The sequence below is a fragment of the Orbicella franksi genome, chromosome 13 (genome assembly GCF_964199315.1).
Source record: "Orbicella franksi chromosome 13, jaOrbFran1.1, whole genome shotgun sequence".
Lineage (NCBI taxonomy): Eukaryota > Metazoa > Cnidaria > Anthozoa > Scleractinia > Merulinidae > Orbicella > Orbicella franksi.
Window position 1 is genome coordinate 19,840,921 of NC_138157.1, and position 14,449 is coordinate 19,855,369.

At 39.3% G+C, this 14,449-nt stretch overlaps 1 protein-coding gene and 1 pseudogene across 1 annotated transcript; one reads left to right on the plus strand and one right to left on the minus strand.

Moving 5' to 3' along the window:
* The first annotated feature begins 116 nt into the window (after positions 1 to 116).
* Positions 117 to 9,833, plus strand: LOC145465128 (uncharacterized). The gene is made up of 5 exons (XM_081448900.1): positions 117 to 983; positions 3,580 to 3,721; positions 5,276 to 5,485; positions 5,869 to 6,039; positions 6,695 to 9,833. The coding sequence occupies exons 1-5, from the start codon at positions 386 to 388 to the stop codon at positions 8,001 to 8,003; spliced, it is 2,430 nt and encodes an 809-aa protein (XP_081305026.1). The 5' UTR covers positions 117 to 385; the 3' UTR covers positions 8,004 to 9,833.
* A 113-nt stretch (positions 9,834 to 9,946) lies between these two features.
* Positions 9,947 to 12,176, minus strand: LOC145465130 (uncharacterized; annotated as a pseudogene).
* Between the last annotated feature and the right edge of the window lie 2,273 nt (positions 12,177 to 14,449).

A 14,449-nucleotide genomic window follows, 5' to 3' on the forward strand; every position in this document is an offset into this window, starting at 1 on the left:
TAAAAACAAGTGTGTATACCAAGAAAATATAAGTGACAAGTGGAGCTGGAATAGAATGATCACGAAAAGCAGCAATGATTTTTTCCCCCATTTCTCTAATCCCTTCGCAATAATACATTTCATATCTTCCACTCTTGTCATTAAAATCATATAAACTGCGTAGTAGAATTGTCCAAATATTTGAAAACCTGCTGAAAACGTCATTTCTTCCAGGCAGGGAACGTTTCATCGTGCTATCGTTCCAATTCCTTCTCTTCTTCAATTTCTCGCGTTCTGATTGGTTCTATGATGTAAACTGACGTCTCCATTGTTTCCTCTGAATATTGTTTGCATCAACAGCATATAGAAAATGGCCGATCCATGCCAGGATGTTTGAGACGAGAAGATGGCGAAATACTCCCAAAATTCCACCTTGAAAGATGGGCAAATTGCCGGATTGTACGACTTACAAGAAACTCTAGGATGCGGGCACTTTGCTGTTGTTAAAGTTGCGAGACATGTTTTCACGGGAGAGCGCGTGGCTGTTAAAGTGATTGACAAAACTAAACTCGATGAGATCTCCAGAGCTCACCTCTTCAAAGAGGTTCGTTGCATGAAGCTCGTTCAACATCCAAATGTGGTTAGACTCTACGAAGTCATCGACACACAAACTAAACTTTATCTTGTTCAAGAATTAGGCGATGGCGGTGATATGTACGAATATATCATGAACCATGAACAAGGCCTCAGCGAAGACAAAGCCCGACATTATTTCCAGCAAATTGTACTCGCCATTGACTATTGCCACAAACTACACATAGTGCACCGGGATTTGAAGCTCGAAAATGTGATATTCTTCAAGAGTTTGGACGTAGCCAAGCTTACTGATTTTGGATTTTCGAATAAGTTCTCTCCCGGTCAAAAACTCGATACCTCATGTGGGTCTCTTGCTTATTCCGCTCCTGAAGTTTTGCTTGGAGATTCGTACGAAGCTCCAGCAGTAGGTAAGTTTTTTCTTCATTATTAACTTAATATTAAATATCGGCTTTGAAAGTTGCGTGTTCATTTCCTCATGCTGTTCAACTCTGCCTTGACTAAGCTTATTGAAATATGGTGCATTTTCACATATTTCACCTTTAATAACATAAACATGCTTCGGCCCTGCGGGGTTGAATCATAAAATTATAGTGGTTTGCCGTTTGTAGCAGGATCATATTTTGTTCAATATCAAGTTCTCTGGAAATTTTCCTTGTTGTCTTCACAATATCCATGGCGTCGTATGCTTTTTACATGTATGTCGTGTTGATTCATGTGATGAAAATTACTGTTACAAGAAGTCATGCGTTAATTTGCTTGCCGCCTTGGAGGTGCACGTTTCGAATATTTACCTCTTGTACAAATGTATTTAGATATACTGTACTCGAGTTTTTCAACTGAACTGAATTTTATTGGCCTCTCACAGTAGGAGGCAAGCGTTTTAATTTTACTGAACTTTCTCTAATATCTACTGTAATCAGTCATCAACCAGATTATTTTTTTTGAAAATTATTTTTGTTGGGGGTAGAGCTATTAATATTTTAATATTAAAGTTGACTAATGTGCACGCGGAAATCGACACCTGCCATAAACGTAACCAACTTAAATTTGAATGAATTCTATTTTTCGGTTACATGTAAAACAAGAAGTGACAGATTAGTGTGTTTCATTATCAGATTTTTGACTTATTGTTTCAATTTTTGTGGGTTTTTACATTATCAGTTCTTGATAACTGGGAAAAGATTGTCAGGATCTAACTTGAGGTGTAAAAGTACAAATTGTAATGCTATTGAGGTGGAGAGTTTAATTTCGCTGATTTGTAAATCCATTGAGACTGAAGTTTCATAAGTAATGAATATAAAATTAATGTTGTTAGATGTTTCTAAAATACTTGGATTCGCGAGATGTTTACACTACAGAGGTATTTGAATGGGACCAAATTCACTGTTTTCATGAAGATAATGGTTCCTATGTCCTTGCAATCTTTTACTGGGTATTCCAGGACATGTTGTCGCTTGCTTAAGTTACCAAAGCAAATTACAGCATTTGTGAATTTGTCCTGTCAAAAATCGTCCTTCACGCTTGTCCAATCCAGGCTATGTGAACACTAATTGTCACCTTCTGAATATAGAATAGAATGCAATAATTTCTTGTTTGCCTAATCATCTCATTGTCAACATTACAGCAATCACTGCCTATTGCAGTGTAATTATTAAGCCAGCTGTTACCACATAATTTGCGATATAAGTATGGAGTGAAATTCAGAAGTTTCTTGATCCATACACAAGTGAAATATTTAGGTCTAGCTCAAATAGTGAATCTGGTACAAATCAGATTGTTGATGGCAGCGACATTTACTGTAAAGTGCCATGAGCCCTGGATATGGCGCTATACAAATCTATTATTATTATTATGATAATATGCATGTCTTTTTGCTTTGATTGACATAGCCTGTGTTACAGCCGTCCTCGCCGAACAAAAAAATTGGAGACAGTGTCTGTGTTGCCATGCTAATTTCATGTTTGCTACATAAATTGCCCACTGATTAAAGCCATTTCAGTGCCATAGCATCTAATGTGACACATGGAGACAACAAAGGAATTTGCTATCTGGAAGTGATCTTTGCATGAGATGTTAAGTAACAGCCTGCAAAGCAGGAGGATTAGTTGGGGCAGAGCGCAAAATGCGATACAGGGGCATGGAGCATGACCATGGATGTGAAACGCGATTTTAAATCAAAGAACATCTGCCTGTCAGTCACACTGAGAGTAATGCTCTTCAAACCATTTGCCAGGCGAACAGTTTTTGCTCATTGGTTACTACATCAATTTGTACGGCTTGTGACATTTTTACCATTTGCTGTTCTCGTTTGAATTTACAGTTTTTTCAACCTTTCATTTTGTTCCTCACTTTTTTCTGAAGAGCACTTTAAGTTAAGAATTTCTTTAAAAATAGAGTATAGCCGTTTGACTGTGGTATTAGCAAATGTTTAGAGTTCATAGGTTGGTTTTGAATGTGATCTGTCACTTGGTGGAGTTTGATCACATGTATCATTTGATGTTTCCAGGACAATGTATAAAGTTTGACATGTAACTGCAAGTGTTGCGCTAAAAAAGGAACTGTTCAAATTAGTCAATTGAAACTACAACACAATGGCTGTTAAAACCTCTGGTTAAATTATTGATCAGGGAAAGTATTAATGGCAGCTTGTAACTGTTAGTTCAAATAACTCAGATTAATTGTGTTAAAATTTCTAGTTCATTTGTTGGTGAGTGTTAATCTCAATCGTTTTTGCGTACATCACACAGTGGTAATGTAGATGCTGTGAAAAATTAAATTGAAGTCAAGTAAAGACTGGCTTTTATCTGTTAACTTTTATTTTACAGCACTGGTTAACATTTTATTAAAAAACCTTTCTGCTGTTTGAAAAATATACAGAGATATGCGAGGAGAATAAGATTTTTACTATAATTGCTCTTGCATGCTAAGGCTTGTTATTCAAGTTTTATCAAAGGATAGTCAGTATTCTCATTTCATGTTACTAATAAATGGTTTTTGGTTTAGACATTTGGAGTCTGGGAGTCATTCTTTTCATGCTGGTGTGTGGTCGCGCCCCATTTTATGAGGTTAACGACAGCGAAACACTCATCAATATCATGGATGTGCGGTACAGTGTATCTGATCATGTATCTCAAGCCTGTCAGAGGTTAGTTTCTGATGATATAAACCATTTGTCAGATGTGTTTTTGACATTGTTTTGGACTGGATGTAACATCATAAAATAACATCATATGACATTAGAACTGTTGAAAGTATTTTAACCTGCCCCTACACAAGGAGATGATATCTAACAGTGCATGTTAGATCCCCCTGAATTTCTTTAGGCCGAGGATTTCTGTTATTGTGTCCCATTTTCAAATCTTTGTCATGATATGAAATATTCAAATATGTTGTGTGGGAAAATGACTCACAACAGGATATTGTATGAAGGAAGCTGCATTTTGTTAGTTTATGTTTGTTATAATCTTCAACAAAAACAACATCCAACTGATGTAAACTGCCAAATACTTCCTGTTGTACTAAAATGTCCTGTGCAAAGTATCTAATTTACCCAATTTAAGAACAAGAATAGGCCATTTCAGAGTTTACTTTTGCTTCTGTGTCAAAATAAGTCTGTGCGAAACTGTTCAATATGAAAATGTATTCTGCCTACCTGTTTATTTTCTGGCAAATCAAACTCATAACACAGAACTGGCCTATTGAATATTTTCTATCATTACCACGAGGATTGGGAAGGCCGTGCGCCATGCGCATATGGCACATAAAGCTACAAAATGGTGCATTTTGAAAGTACTTACCAGGCCTGCGATACGCCCTAGAACAAAACAGCTAGTAAAATATACGCTTTGTGGAAAGGACTTTCATTTGTGAAATTTTCAGTGAAATGACGAATAAACACACGAGAAATCATGATGCCTTTTCTCTGTAATCGACGCTATAAAAGCGTTCAATTTGTTTTCATTCACAGACCCCTTACTTGGACTCTGCTCAGAAACAAGGTTTTTGCTCAATCCGTGAACTTTCAGTTTTCAATGATAGAATCGCCTGACTTGAATATGTTTTGCATGCTATAATTAGCCAAATAATGTGCCTCCGAAAGCGAAAGTTCCGAAATTGGATGTCCAAGACTCTGAGATTGTTGCCGTTTTGCACTTTGAACACGGAGTCCACCACGACGAATTGTGATCCTGAAAACAACAATGAAACCAAAGCTTCCAAGCCTTCTAGTCTGCTTGAGGGATGTTAAGTAAGAAAATGTCACAAGGAAGGTTTAGCACAAGAAATCTTAAATGAAGCCCAGAAAAGAAATATACCCCCTACAAAGATGATTGGATTTGGTTCTGATGGAGGAAACGTCATGAGTGGGGAAGGAAAAGGCATAAATGGGAGGCTGAAAGAACAAAATGCGCACATGATATCGCTTGTTGAAATTTTTTATGGCCCATTTATTTACCCTAATGGCCCAAAAGTTTTAGAATGGCCCATAACTTTCCATTGCCACGGGCCATAGGCTCATTCGCCTGTTTTGCCTTCCCAATCCCTGTTACCACAATTGGGTAATGACAAGTAATTTACATTACAGTATTTTTGGAGCTTTCTGCTACCCTTTGTTCCGGTAAGTGTCAGCATTACCAATGTAAATTAAGGCAATTGATGACAAAATCTACCATTTCAAACTTCTCCTTCTGTCTTTCAACAGCCTCATAGAAAAGATGTTGGTGCGGGAGCCATATTTACGCTCCACTTTAGAGAGCATAATGGCTGACTCCTGGTTTCAGGGGGGACACCCTCCTGTACTTCCCACCCCTGTACCCTTAGTAACAGAACTCCCACTCACCCCAGAAGAACACAACTATGTGATGGACACGATGGAGGCTGGGAACATTGCTGACCGAGAGACTGTTCAAAAGTAAGTGATGCTACTGTTCTACATTTGTCTTGCTAACGTCGAGAATTCTAGATGGAAACCTGTGCAAGTGTGTCCATACAAGGGATATTTTTGTTATTTTATAGAATTTTATATGATTAATACAGTTTTGGTGCAATAATTTGAAGAAGTCATGGGTTTGAATCCTGTTCCGGCCTGAATTTTATTTTTTTTTAACGACTGCTTTAGTTGTGTAGATAACTGCAATAATCTATTCCGACATCTAACCTGTTTTTCATTTGCTCAGCCAGTCTTGGTTGAATAGGACTGGTATTTACAATTAGAAAGACATGTATATTTGTGGTCTAAAGACTTTTGTTCTTCTGCCTTCGGCTTAATAGTTAATTTATATGTGACATTTACAGGTCCTTGGAAAACAATACATACGACCATGTGACAGCAACCTACTACCTTCTAGCAGAACAGCTGTTACGGCGTTTGAAAACATCAAACAGCAGCTTACAACCTTCCGTCAGAAGAAGAAAGAATGGACGGCTTTCCTTGCCGGAGAACAGGCGACGAGAACAGCTCCCAAGGTATTGTAACTATCTGATGCTAGTATCACCCAACTAGTGGACTAATGCAAATCCTGCATTTTGATTGGCTATGCTACTACAGGACTATTAGTAATAGTCCTCGAGTGGCGAAATTGGCGCAATCGAGCGTGACGCTTTCTTTCGTTTCATTCCCAAATAAATATTTCTTCAACTTGCATTTGCTAACTTTATTATTGCCTTTGCTGTCCGACTAGTTGGGTGATACTAAAACAATTAGACCCTTCGCCCTCAAGGGCCACGGGTCTATAGCCCATTCGGCTTCGCCTCATGGACTATTGACCCGTAGCCCTTGCGGGCTACGGGTCTAATTGTTAAGTAACAATGTTTAGACAAGCGTAGGAAATGCTTAAAAAACTCGTTGTAAGAAGTTTAAATGGGCACAAGTAAATTTTCAAACACTAAAAAAATTGCGTGATCCCGCAGGGCGAGTGCAATGTGCAGTCTTTGAGAAATTTATGAGTGCTGATTTATTTCAAACTGCAATTGAAAAAAACGAGAAGGTGATCTGGGTGTTGGGGTAATCCCATAAACCTTTTTAGACGCATAGGGAACATAATTTTCCTTCGCAACATTACTCTGGTAATAAAGCGTGTGTCAAAGCCCTCTGTTAATTGAACCTCCCATATTTCTTCAGCACTCCTGTGGTAGAATTCGTGGAAGAAGATAAAGAAAACGATTCTGAGAACCACTCAGACACTGGCTCGGCCTCAAGCTCCCCGAGACTTCGCCGCAACTCCTCTGGAAGACTGGCGCCGAGGGAGGGGCAAATGTTGAACGAAACGATTAAGGCGCATGCGATCGAGGCGGATGAAGTTCTGCACAGTTCGATGGAAGAAGATGATCTAGTGGTGTCCGGAAGTCTTTCGAAAACGCATGTAAAATTCCACTCAACGAGCGCCCTTCCGGATAAGCCTTCCACATCGACAAACTCCCAGTTTTCGACCGAAATCACTCCAAGTTTTCCGTCGTTGGCGCGACCTAGAGTCGGTCGCCACAGTCGATTGGGAAAAGCGAAGAGCTCTCCTTTGGCGTTGAATCAAATTCACGAGGAGCGTGAATCTGATTTAGAGGACAGTCCAGTTAACTCGCCGCGTGTTGAACGGACTAGAAAGCATCTCGGGGGAGGAGTGATGAAATCAAAAAGGACAACGCGCCGCCTGTCGCCGGTACCCTCGGGGGGCAGTCGGCGATCCTCGAGTTGCAGTAGTTCAGATGAAGACGAAATCGAAAAACACATGCGTAGGCTTAAAACCACTTCTGGATGTAAATTAAGTTCCAGGCGCGCGAATAACGATGATGGCGACTTCGATGGGGATAACGGAGGAGGCAGTGGTGTTGGAGGAGGTAGTAGCTTGGGAACTACTCTAGTAGTTCCCTCGGAAAATGGCTCGAGCGGAGAGCAATCTTCGTCTAATAAAAACCCACCGTCTAAACAAGAAAGTAACGGCAAAAACAACTGTTTAAACGTGAATCATGGATTTGCCCCACTTTGCGAGGATCTAGGCGTTATAGAGGAGAGCAATAAGGAAAACTTTGATAATAATATTGCAAACGATGTGGAAGAACTTGAGAAGAAAGGAAAAACGGAGATTTGCAATGGGAAAAAGAGCCCACTCATTGAGGAATGTGACGCATTACCTTCCAAAGGTGACGCGGAACAAGACCGAAACGGGTTTTTAGAGAAACGAAATAGCGCCTCGAAGTACATTCGTAAAAACTGCGACGCAGACGGAAGAACGTTTACTTTGAATAACGACAACGAACAAGAGTATAGCAAAAACAAGCGCAACTCTCTTGATGGTATGGTAAATATAGAAATCGGTGATGTGAGCCTGCAGTCCAGGGACACAAAGAGGCTGGTGGAGGACACCAAGAAAAACATGCGTTTACTCCACAGCCCAGCCATTCAAACGGTAACCAGTAACTGCTGTCAAATATTTTGATTCCATCATTTTCAGTTTCATGTACATAGGTCTGTATGTCTTTACTTTCTTTTTTTAATTTCCAAGTTGGCCGGAAGCATGGTTTGATCCTGATTCCATAAATTGCTAATATATTCTTGCAAAGTAATTAGAGATGCTATGTATTTTATATTGATTTTTTTTGCCCCTTTTGTTTTACAATTTTGAATGATGCGTTAAAAGTCAGTCAAATTTTATTCCAATTAATTACCTAACGTACGTGATAGTTAACAGCAGTTTTGATGAGAATTATGAAAATTTCAAATTTTCCCAAATTTTACGAAGAAAGTTTCTTCTATTGTATTCATCGTTTGGACAATTTTAAAACTGTGGTAAATTTTGCTGGAAGTGTAGCTAAAATTCTTCATTTTTTTGGCTGGCACCTTGTAGTGCTAAATGTGCATTACGAGCTACAAAGACGTCTGCGTTGGAATCGAATTTGCTGTGCTCCTCCAAGCCGGGAGCCTGTTCGTAGGCTATAGAAATAATTATTTTTTGGACATCCAAATATGGAGGGAAGGATTCCCAGATCCTGCCTGATTTTCTGACCTTTCACCTCCCCTCTTAGTTAGCGAATGACCGCAGGTTCGGTTGTTGATTCAATTACACAAAGGTTCTGTTGGTTTGGTATTGGGATAATTTGTTTGCGATGACTAGTTGCGTCAATTTTTAAACATATTGGTCAACTGTTTGTCTAAACAAAGTACTTTTGTACAGCCGTCTCTGTATTAGAATATTGTAGATAGCTTGTGAAGAATTCGAGTAGTGGGCTGATGCTTTGTTGATCAGTTTTTGACGTTTGTAAAATATGGGAAAGATTGGTAGTCTCGTTGCCATGCAGTGCAGTTAAAAAAGTCTGCAGTGACAGGTTAAGGAGTTGCATAGTATTGTCATCCATGTTTTTTAGGAACTGCCTTGTTACTTTTCCTTGGACAACAAAAACAAATCTCTTCATTCGACTTGCAGGTATTTGAATTGTGCAGTGGAAAATAACATTCAACGTGTGTTGTTTATAGATAACGTAGAAACGAGACAACATCTCCTTAGGGAATATCCCTTTGTGGGGGCCTCCCAGGGCTTTGGGGGAACAAGGGAACATGATCACTTATTTCAAGGGAACAAGGGATATTTGTGGGATTAATTTGAAGGAACAAGGGATATCTTTGCAAGAGAACTTTGACAAAATATTGTAGGGAACAGTGGAATATATTAATAGGGAACATGGGAGGAAAGTGAAATTTTCAAGGGATCTAGGGGACATGCTGCCCGCCTCTCCCCCACCCCCTGAGAGGCCCTCAACGGTGAACGTAAAGTTGCCAACGCACCTAGTTATGCGTGCGCTTTCACAGGTAACAGTGTCTGCTGTGTTCGAGTTAGCATGTTGTTGTATAAGATGCCTGAAATCTGGTTAAAGCATTTAATCCCCCTATGATGTAATAAAGCTAAAAGCTTATCAGTCAAGTAGGTATGGAAGCGTCTCTGTAAATCTTCCCAAGGAGTACCTTTTCATTTATGAACTCTGTAAAAATTACTTCTTACATAAAAATGTATTCCTGTAAAATTAAGACGAGATATCGCGTTATGTTTCCGTTTATGATACTCTTTTACTTCTTAATCCAAATAACAGAATGATGTAACGTGTATTTTTTAATTTATTGGCCAGTCTTAACAATACCTGGCATTTATTGTACATAGTGAATTTATAAAGTATATGTAAAATGCCCTAAGTGTGGCTTTAAATGAATGCCATGAACTTTGCTATTAAATATACCTAAGAGTTGGCTATCCTCGGCTGTTGCAAACTTGTTTTACTTGTTTGGCTTACGAACAAAGGGATTTGTCAGATCAGTTATATCTGGGGGCGTTTGGAAAAACTAACGTGAACTACGATTGGGTGAATAATTGTTGCCCTTAGCACTCATCGGCCACTCGTTTGTCGAGTTGGAATCTAAATGATAACAGACGAGACCCATTCTTGTCCCCAGAGCCGCTTGTCCCTCTCGACCGTCGAGGCCTTGGCACAAGAAAAAAGTTAAAAGGGTGGCTCTGGAGTGCTTTATCCCTTGGGAAAAGTTTCACAAAATCAAAGTTAGGCTTTTCTTGCCCTTACAAAAGGGAGCCGGGAACAAAGGAGGGTTGCGGGGCTTAAAGGAGTGGCAGGGACTTGAAGGAAAATCCCCTAGATTCGCTCCTGGAAAGCTTTCTAATCAGGGAAGAAATCTTCCCATCCGTAATCATTAGCATTCTCTTGCTTGTCTCCCAGGGACTCGTCATCATCAGAGGCGTGGTAAGTATCTAGTTCTTGGAGATTAGCGCGAATTTCTTCTTCCTCTTGAGACATCTGCAAATGAAAACGTCGTTTAAAAATTGTGCGGTTACAGACAAATGCAGTTTACAGTTAATACTTACTTCGTCTTTGACTTTCTTGGCGTGTTTCTCTCGCAGTTTATTCTGCCTGTCAATCTTCTGCTGACGCTTCTCCTTCCTTTGCTCGGTCTCGTCAACCTTCCGTTTGATAGAGGACTGAAGTTGCGTCTGCGCTGCGACAATCCTGCTTCTAGTCCGTGACGCTCTGTTCCCCGCTTGTCTCTTCTTCTCCAATTCCTCTTTCCGCTTTTTCTCGGCTGCTGCCTGCTTAGCTGCGATTTTCGCTGCAGTAGCTTGGGCGAACGTCTCCGTGGGGTGTGGTTTGCTAACTCCTGAACTGATGTTCGCGAACTCTCAGATGCGCCGTAATTCCTTCAGTTTCCTTTCTTCTGCAGCGCGCATTTTTCCTTTCACATCCCCTAAAGTGCGTTCAGGGGCGACCTTTTGCTTTCTCAAACGCCGAGAAACTCTAGCAGGTGGAAAGACCTTGTCTCCAACAGGAATGTCGAAAGCGACTGCGTTTTTCACTTGCTTTAGCGAGAGATTGAAGTCAGTTGAGCTCAGTGGCTGAACAGCGTGGACAGTGTTCATTTTGTTGGCGACTCGTCGCGGCTCCGGAAAAATCTTCATTGCTGGATCCGTCTTGCTGCGAGAGGTTTTGAACTTGGACAGTAAGGATCCACGCATCTTCGAAAAAGAGTTGCTTGCAACGTGTACAAATCGTGTTAACAACCTTCTAAAATTAGCAAACTTGTTGTTGCCCTGGATTCGTTTGTTACGTACGAAGACGTCACATTCAAGCGACGTCGATTAGAAGAGAGGATGATTAGAACTCGCACACGGAACATCGAAAAAAGGAGTTCGCCTGTGAATCATAATTTTGGGTTTTTATGCTTGTCTGAACGAAATCAGAAAAAAAAGATGCTTATTGTGAACGTTCTGAATCCGCAATTGAATGTCCCTTTCCATGTTTTGAACAACCCTTGGAAACCAGTTGTAGCGTGACCAATCCAAATTACCAATTTATTACTTTTTTGGGGGGGGGGGGGGAGGGGGGATATTCAGATCCCTACTCTCAATAGGTCAGAGTTTGGAAACGGGAAGCAAATGGCAACGAGCGCGTGTTCTAGTGGCGCTAGTCAGTGGATAACATGATCACGGATTGAAGGACGTGAGAAAGGTTTTGCTGCCCACTGTTAGCAATTGCAGGAGCTTTCATTGTGCCAGCAATGATTAATGAACAGAAATAGAATATCTAGAATGGAGGAGAGTAGTAATGAACGAAGAGGGTTTTTTTTTGCTGGACTAAGGTGCTAAAAAGAAAACGGAAGGAGTATGCCAACATTTGCAAAGAGTAACGCTAGCGAGAACAGAAAATATTATAATATGGAACTGAAATATCATTTTTGCCGCATTCCCATTTAAATACTCAGGACGTGGGATGGGAAAAGGAGCGGACCAGACAGCAAAAACCATTTTCACAATAACTGTCTAATTTCACGCGCGCTGATTGGTTCATTTTTATCATCAATAAGAGTACAGACGGATAAAATGTTAATTTATGCAAGCTTTCAAGTTCAACTTTCAGCTGTCAAACTGTCAACTTTTTAACCAATGAGATTTTATGGACTTTTTTAAGTAGCCAATCAAAAAGCGAGAAAAGCTATTGACACTATTCACTTTGTTTACGGCAAGTTAACGGCGTCTTTCCCTCCCATTTATTCCCGGCATTTGACCATTTTGGGGGTCTCATTATTGTAAAAAAACAAATTGACGTCAGTTTTTTATTCGTCTGTCCTCTTATTGATGATAAATTTCTTCATAACATTATTAAAATTTAGTGCGGAACCACTCGCCTGCTGCTCGTGGTTCCACAGCCACTTTGACAATGTTATGACCCAATTTATCATCAATAAGAGGACAGACGCATGACAAACTGAGAACGGGCCCTGATCGTGGACCCAGTCTTCGAAACGGCCTAATTTAGTGCTTGGTTACTAAGTGCTGCGCCTTCGTCAGCTGGACAGCTGGGCAAGAAAGACGGTTGCGGAGATTTTGCAAACAACTGACCAAAAACTCATTTAACTTTATAAGTTTAACGTGCCTGGAGGTAATAAGATTTTCTTTGTTTTTTACATGAGCATTTTCATAAATTTATACAGACTGGTGTCTCAAACTCTTACATTTTCTTTCATTTTGCTTTCAAAGATCTGGGACTACAAGCCTACGTGCCGCATACAGCGTAAAATACGAGAGTTTTTTTTGAAATTTTGCGGCTTCTAAGTGATCAGTTAAGCTTCATTCAATCATCGTATTCCAGTTCAATCACTCAAGAGACATCATTTCTGGAAACGAAAGGTAAACTACTAAAACATGATAATTTATCAATACCGAATGTTTAAATTTGGTCTCTATATTAAATTTAAGTCTTAGCTTCGTTCTCATTGCTAATTTTAAACTTTGCATGGCACTTTGCATAGTTCATTCCTATCCATGATTGCGTGTTATCTGGCTTCCCTCTTTTGAACTCTTTCGGTTTTAGGATCAAAATTGAAACTCTCCTAGCTATATTTCACACGTTTGCCATAATTTTTATTGGAGGATTTTGGTTTTTGACCGAGGTAGTTTTCACGTCTTGAGCCTGGAGGAGTTATAGACTTGTTAAGACAAAACAAAACGAAATTACAACTGAATCCATTCCATTCAACGCATCGAGTTTTACTGCTGAAATTTTCACATGATGTCATTCGTTTCATTAATTAGACACAACAGCGATCACTACGTAACTTGAGTTCTTATACATATATATGAGACTGATTGAAGTTTAAATTGATTCTTTTTCGCGGTAAAACTTGCATTTTTAACAATGGATTATATCTCTCCTTGGTGTAATAAGTTTACATCGTCGGCATTCCGGAAGATTTCATCACGCAAGAAGTTTTGTCACTTGGAATCAAGGACGCCTTCAGCGAAAGGTGCAAAGAAACACACGTAAAACTGAACTCAAAGATGATCGAATCCAACTACCGTCTTGCTCAAAATTTGTTTAACAAAATAGTTTGCTGGTTTATATTTTAAGTTTCAAGACTGAGAAATTCTTAGCAACAATGCCAGTTTACTCAAAGGACGTCGAATTCTCATAAACCCACAAACATGGACTTAATCTAGGGCCATAGCCAGTTTTCGTTATTTTTGTCTTCCATATTATGAAAAATAATCTAGAATCTCCGTTTGATTGAAGAAAGTGTACGTAAGTGATTTCAATTTGCCGAGATTTTAAATTAGTCTCTTTTTCGCTTTTCGTGTAATGAAATGACATACATGTTTTTGTTTTCGTTTTTATTTCGTATCCTGCAATTGCCCGTTTTTTGAGGGAAAAAATAACGATTTTTGATAACGTGCAAAGCCGAGAAAATGGCGAAAAACTTACAGTTGCGATCAAAAAGGCTGGACGAGCCACTGGCAAGTGGTTGATTGCTCTTTGAGGTTTATTTTAAGACGCATCATCTATAAAAAATCCTACAATATGTCAATTTAGTCTTCAATTGGTTTTTTCGTCGATTTTTATGACCGTATTTGTTCGAAATTAAAACGCATGACTTGTCGATCTAGAGGTTGTTATGCTTAATTTTGTGTTGATTTTTAATCATACATAGCATATAGAGAGCAACTGAAACAATTAAGAATTAAGTACTTCCGTGAATATTCCCTGAATTACATTATTCATTTCTTACATGGAAAGCCGGAATAAGAAAAAAGAAAACAATTTCTTACTTTATGAAAACTCTACTCGCCGATGAAAGTAGAGTTTATCAGTTGATATGAGTCTAAACTTAAATAATGAACGTCTTTTTGTCAACGAATAAAGCTGCTATAAGTGAAAAAAAACCTTTTCTTTAGTTCTACATGCCCTACCCAAATACAAGCCTTCCGCATTTATTTTGGCGTGAGCGAGTTTCCACCTGGAGCGCTTTAAGTAGCACAAACCTTGTCAGATCCAATATTCAAGAAATTCTCGACGTTATCTCGGTATTCTTAGCATAGTAATAATGTCCAAAATA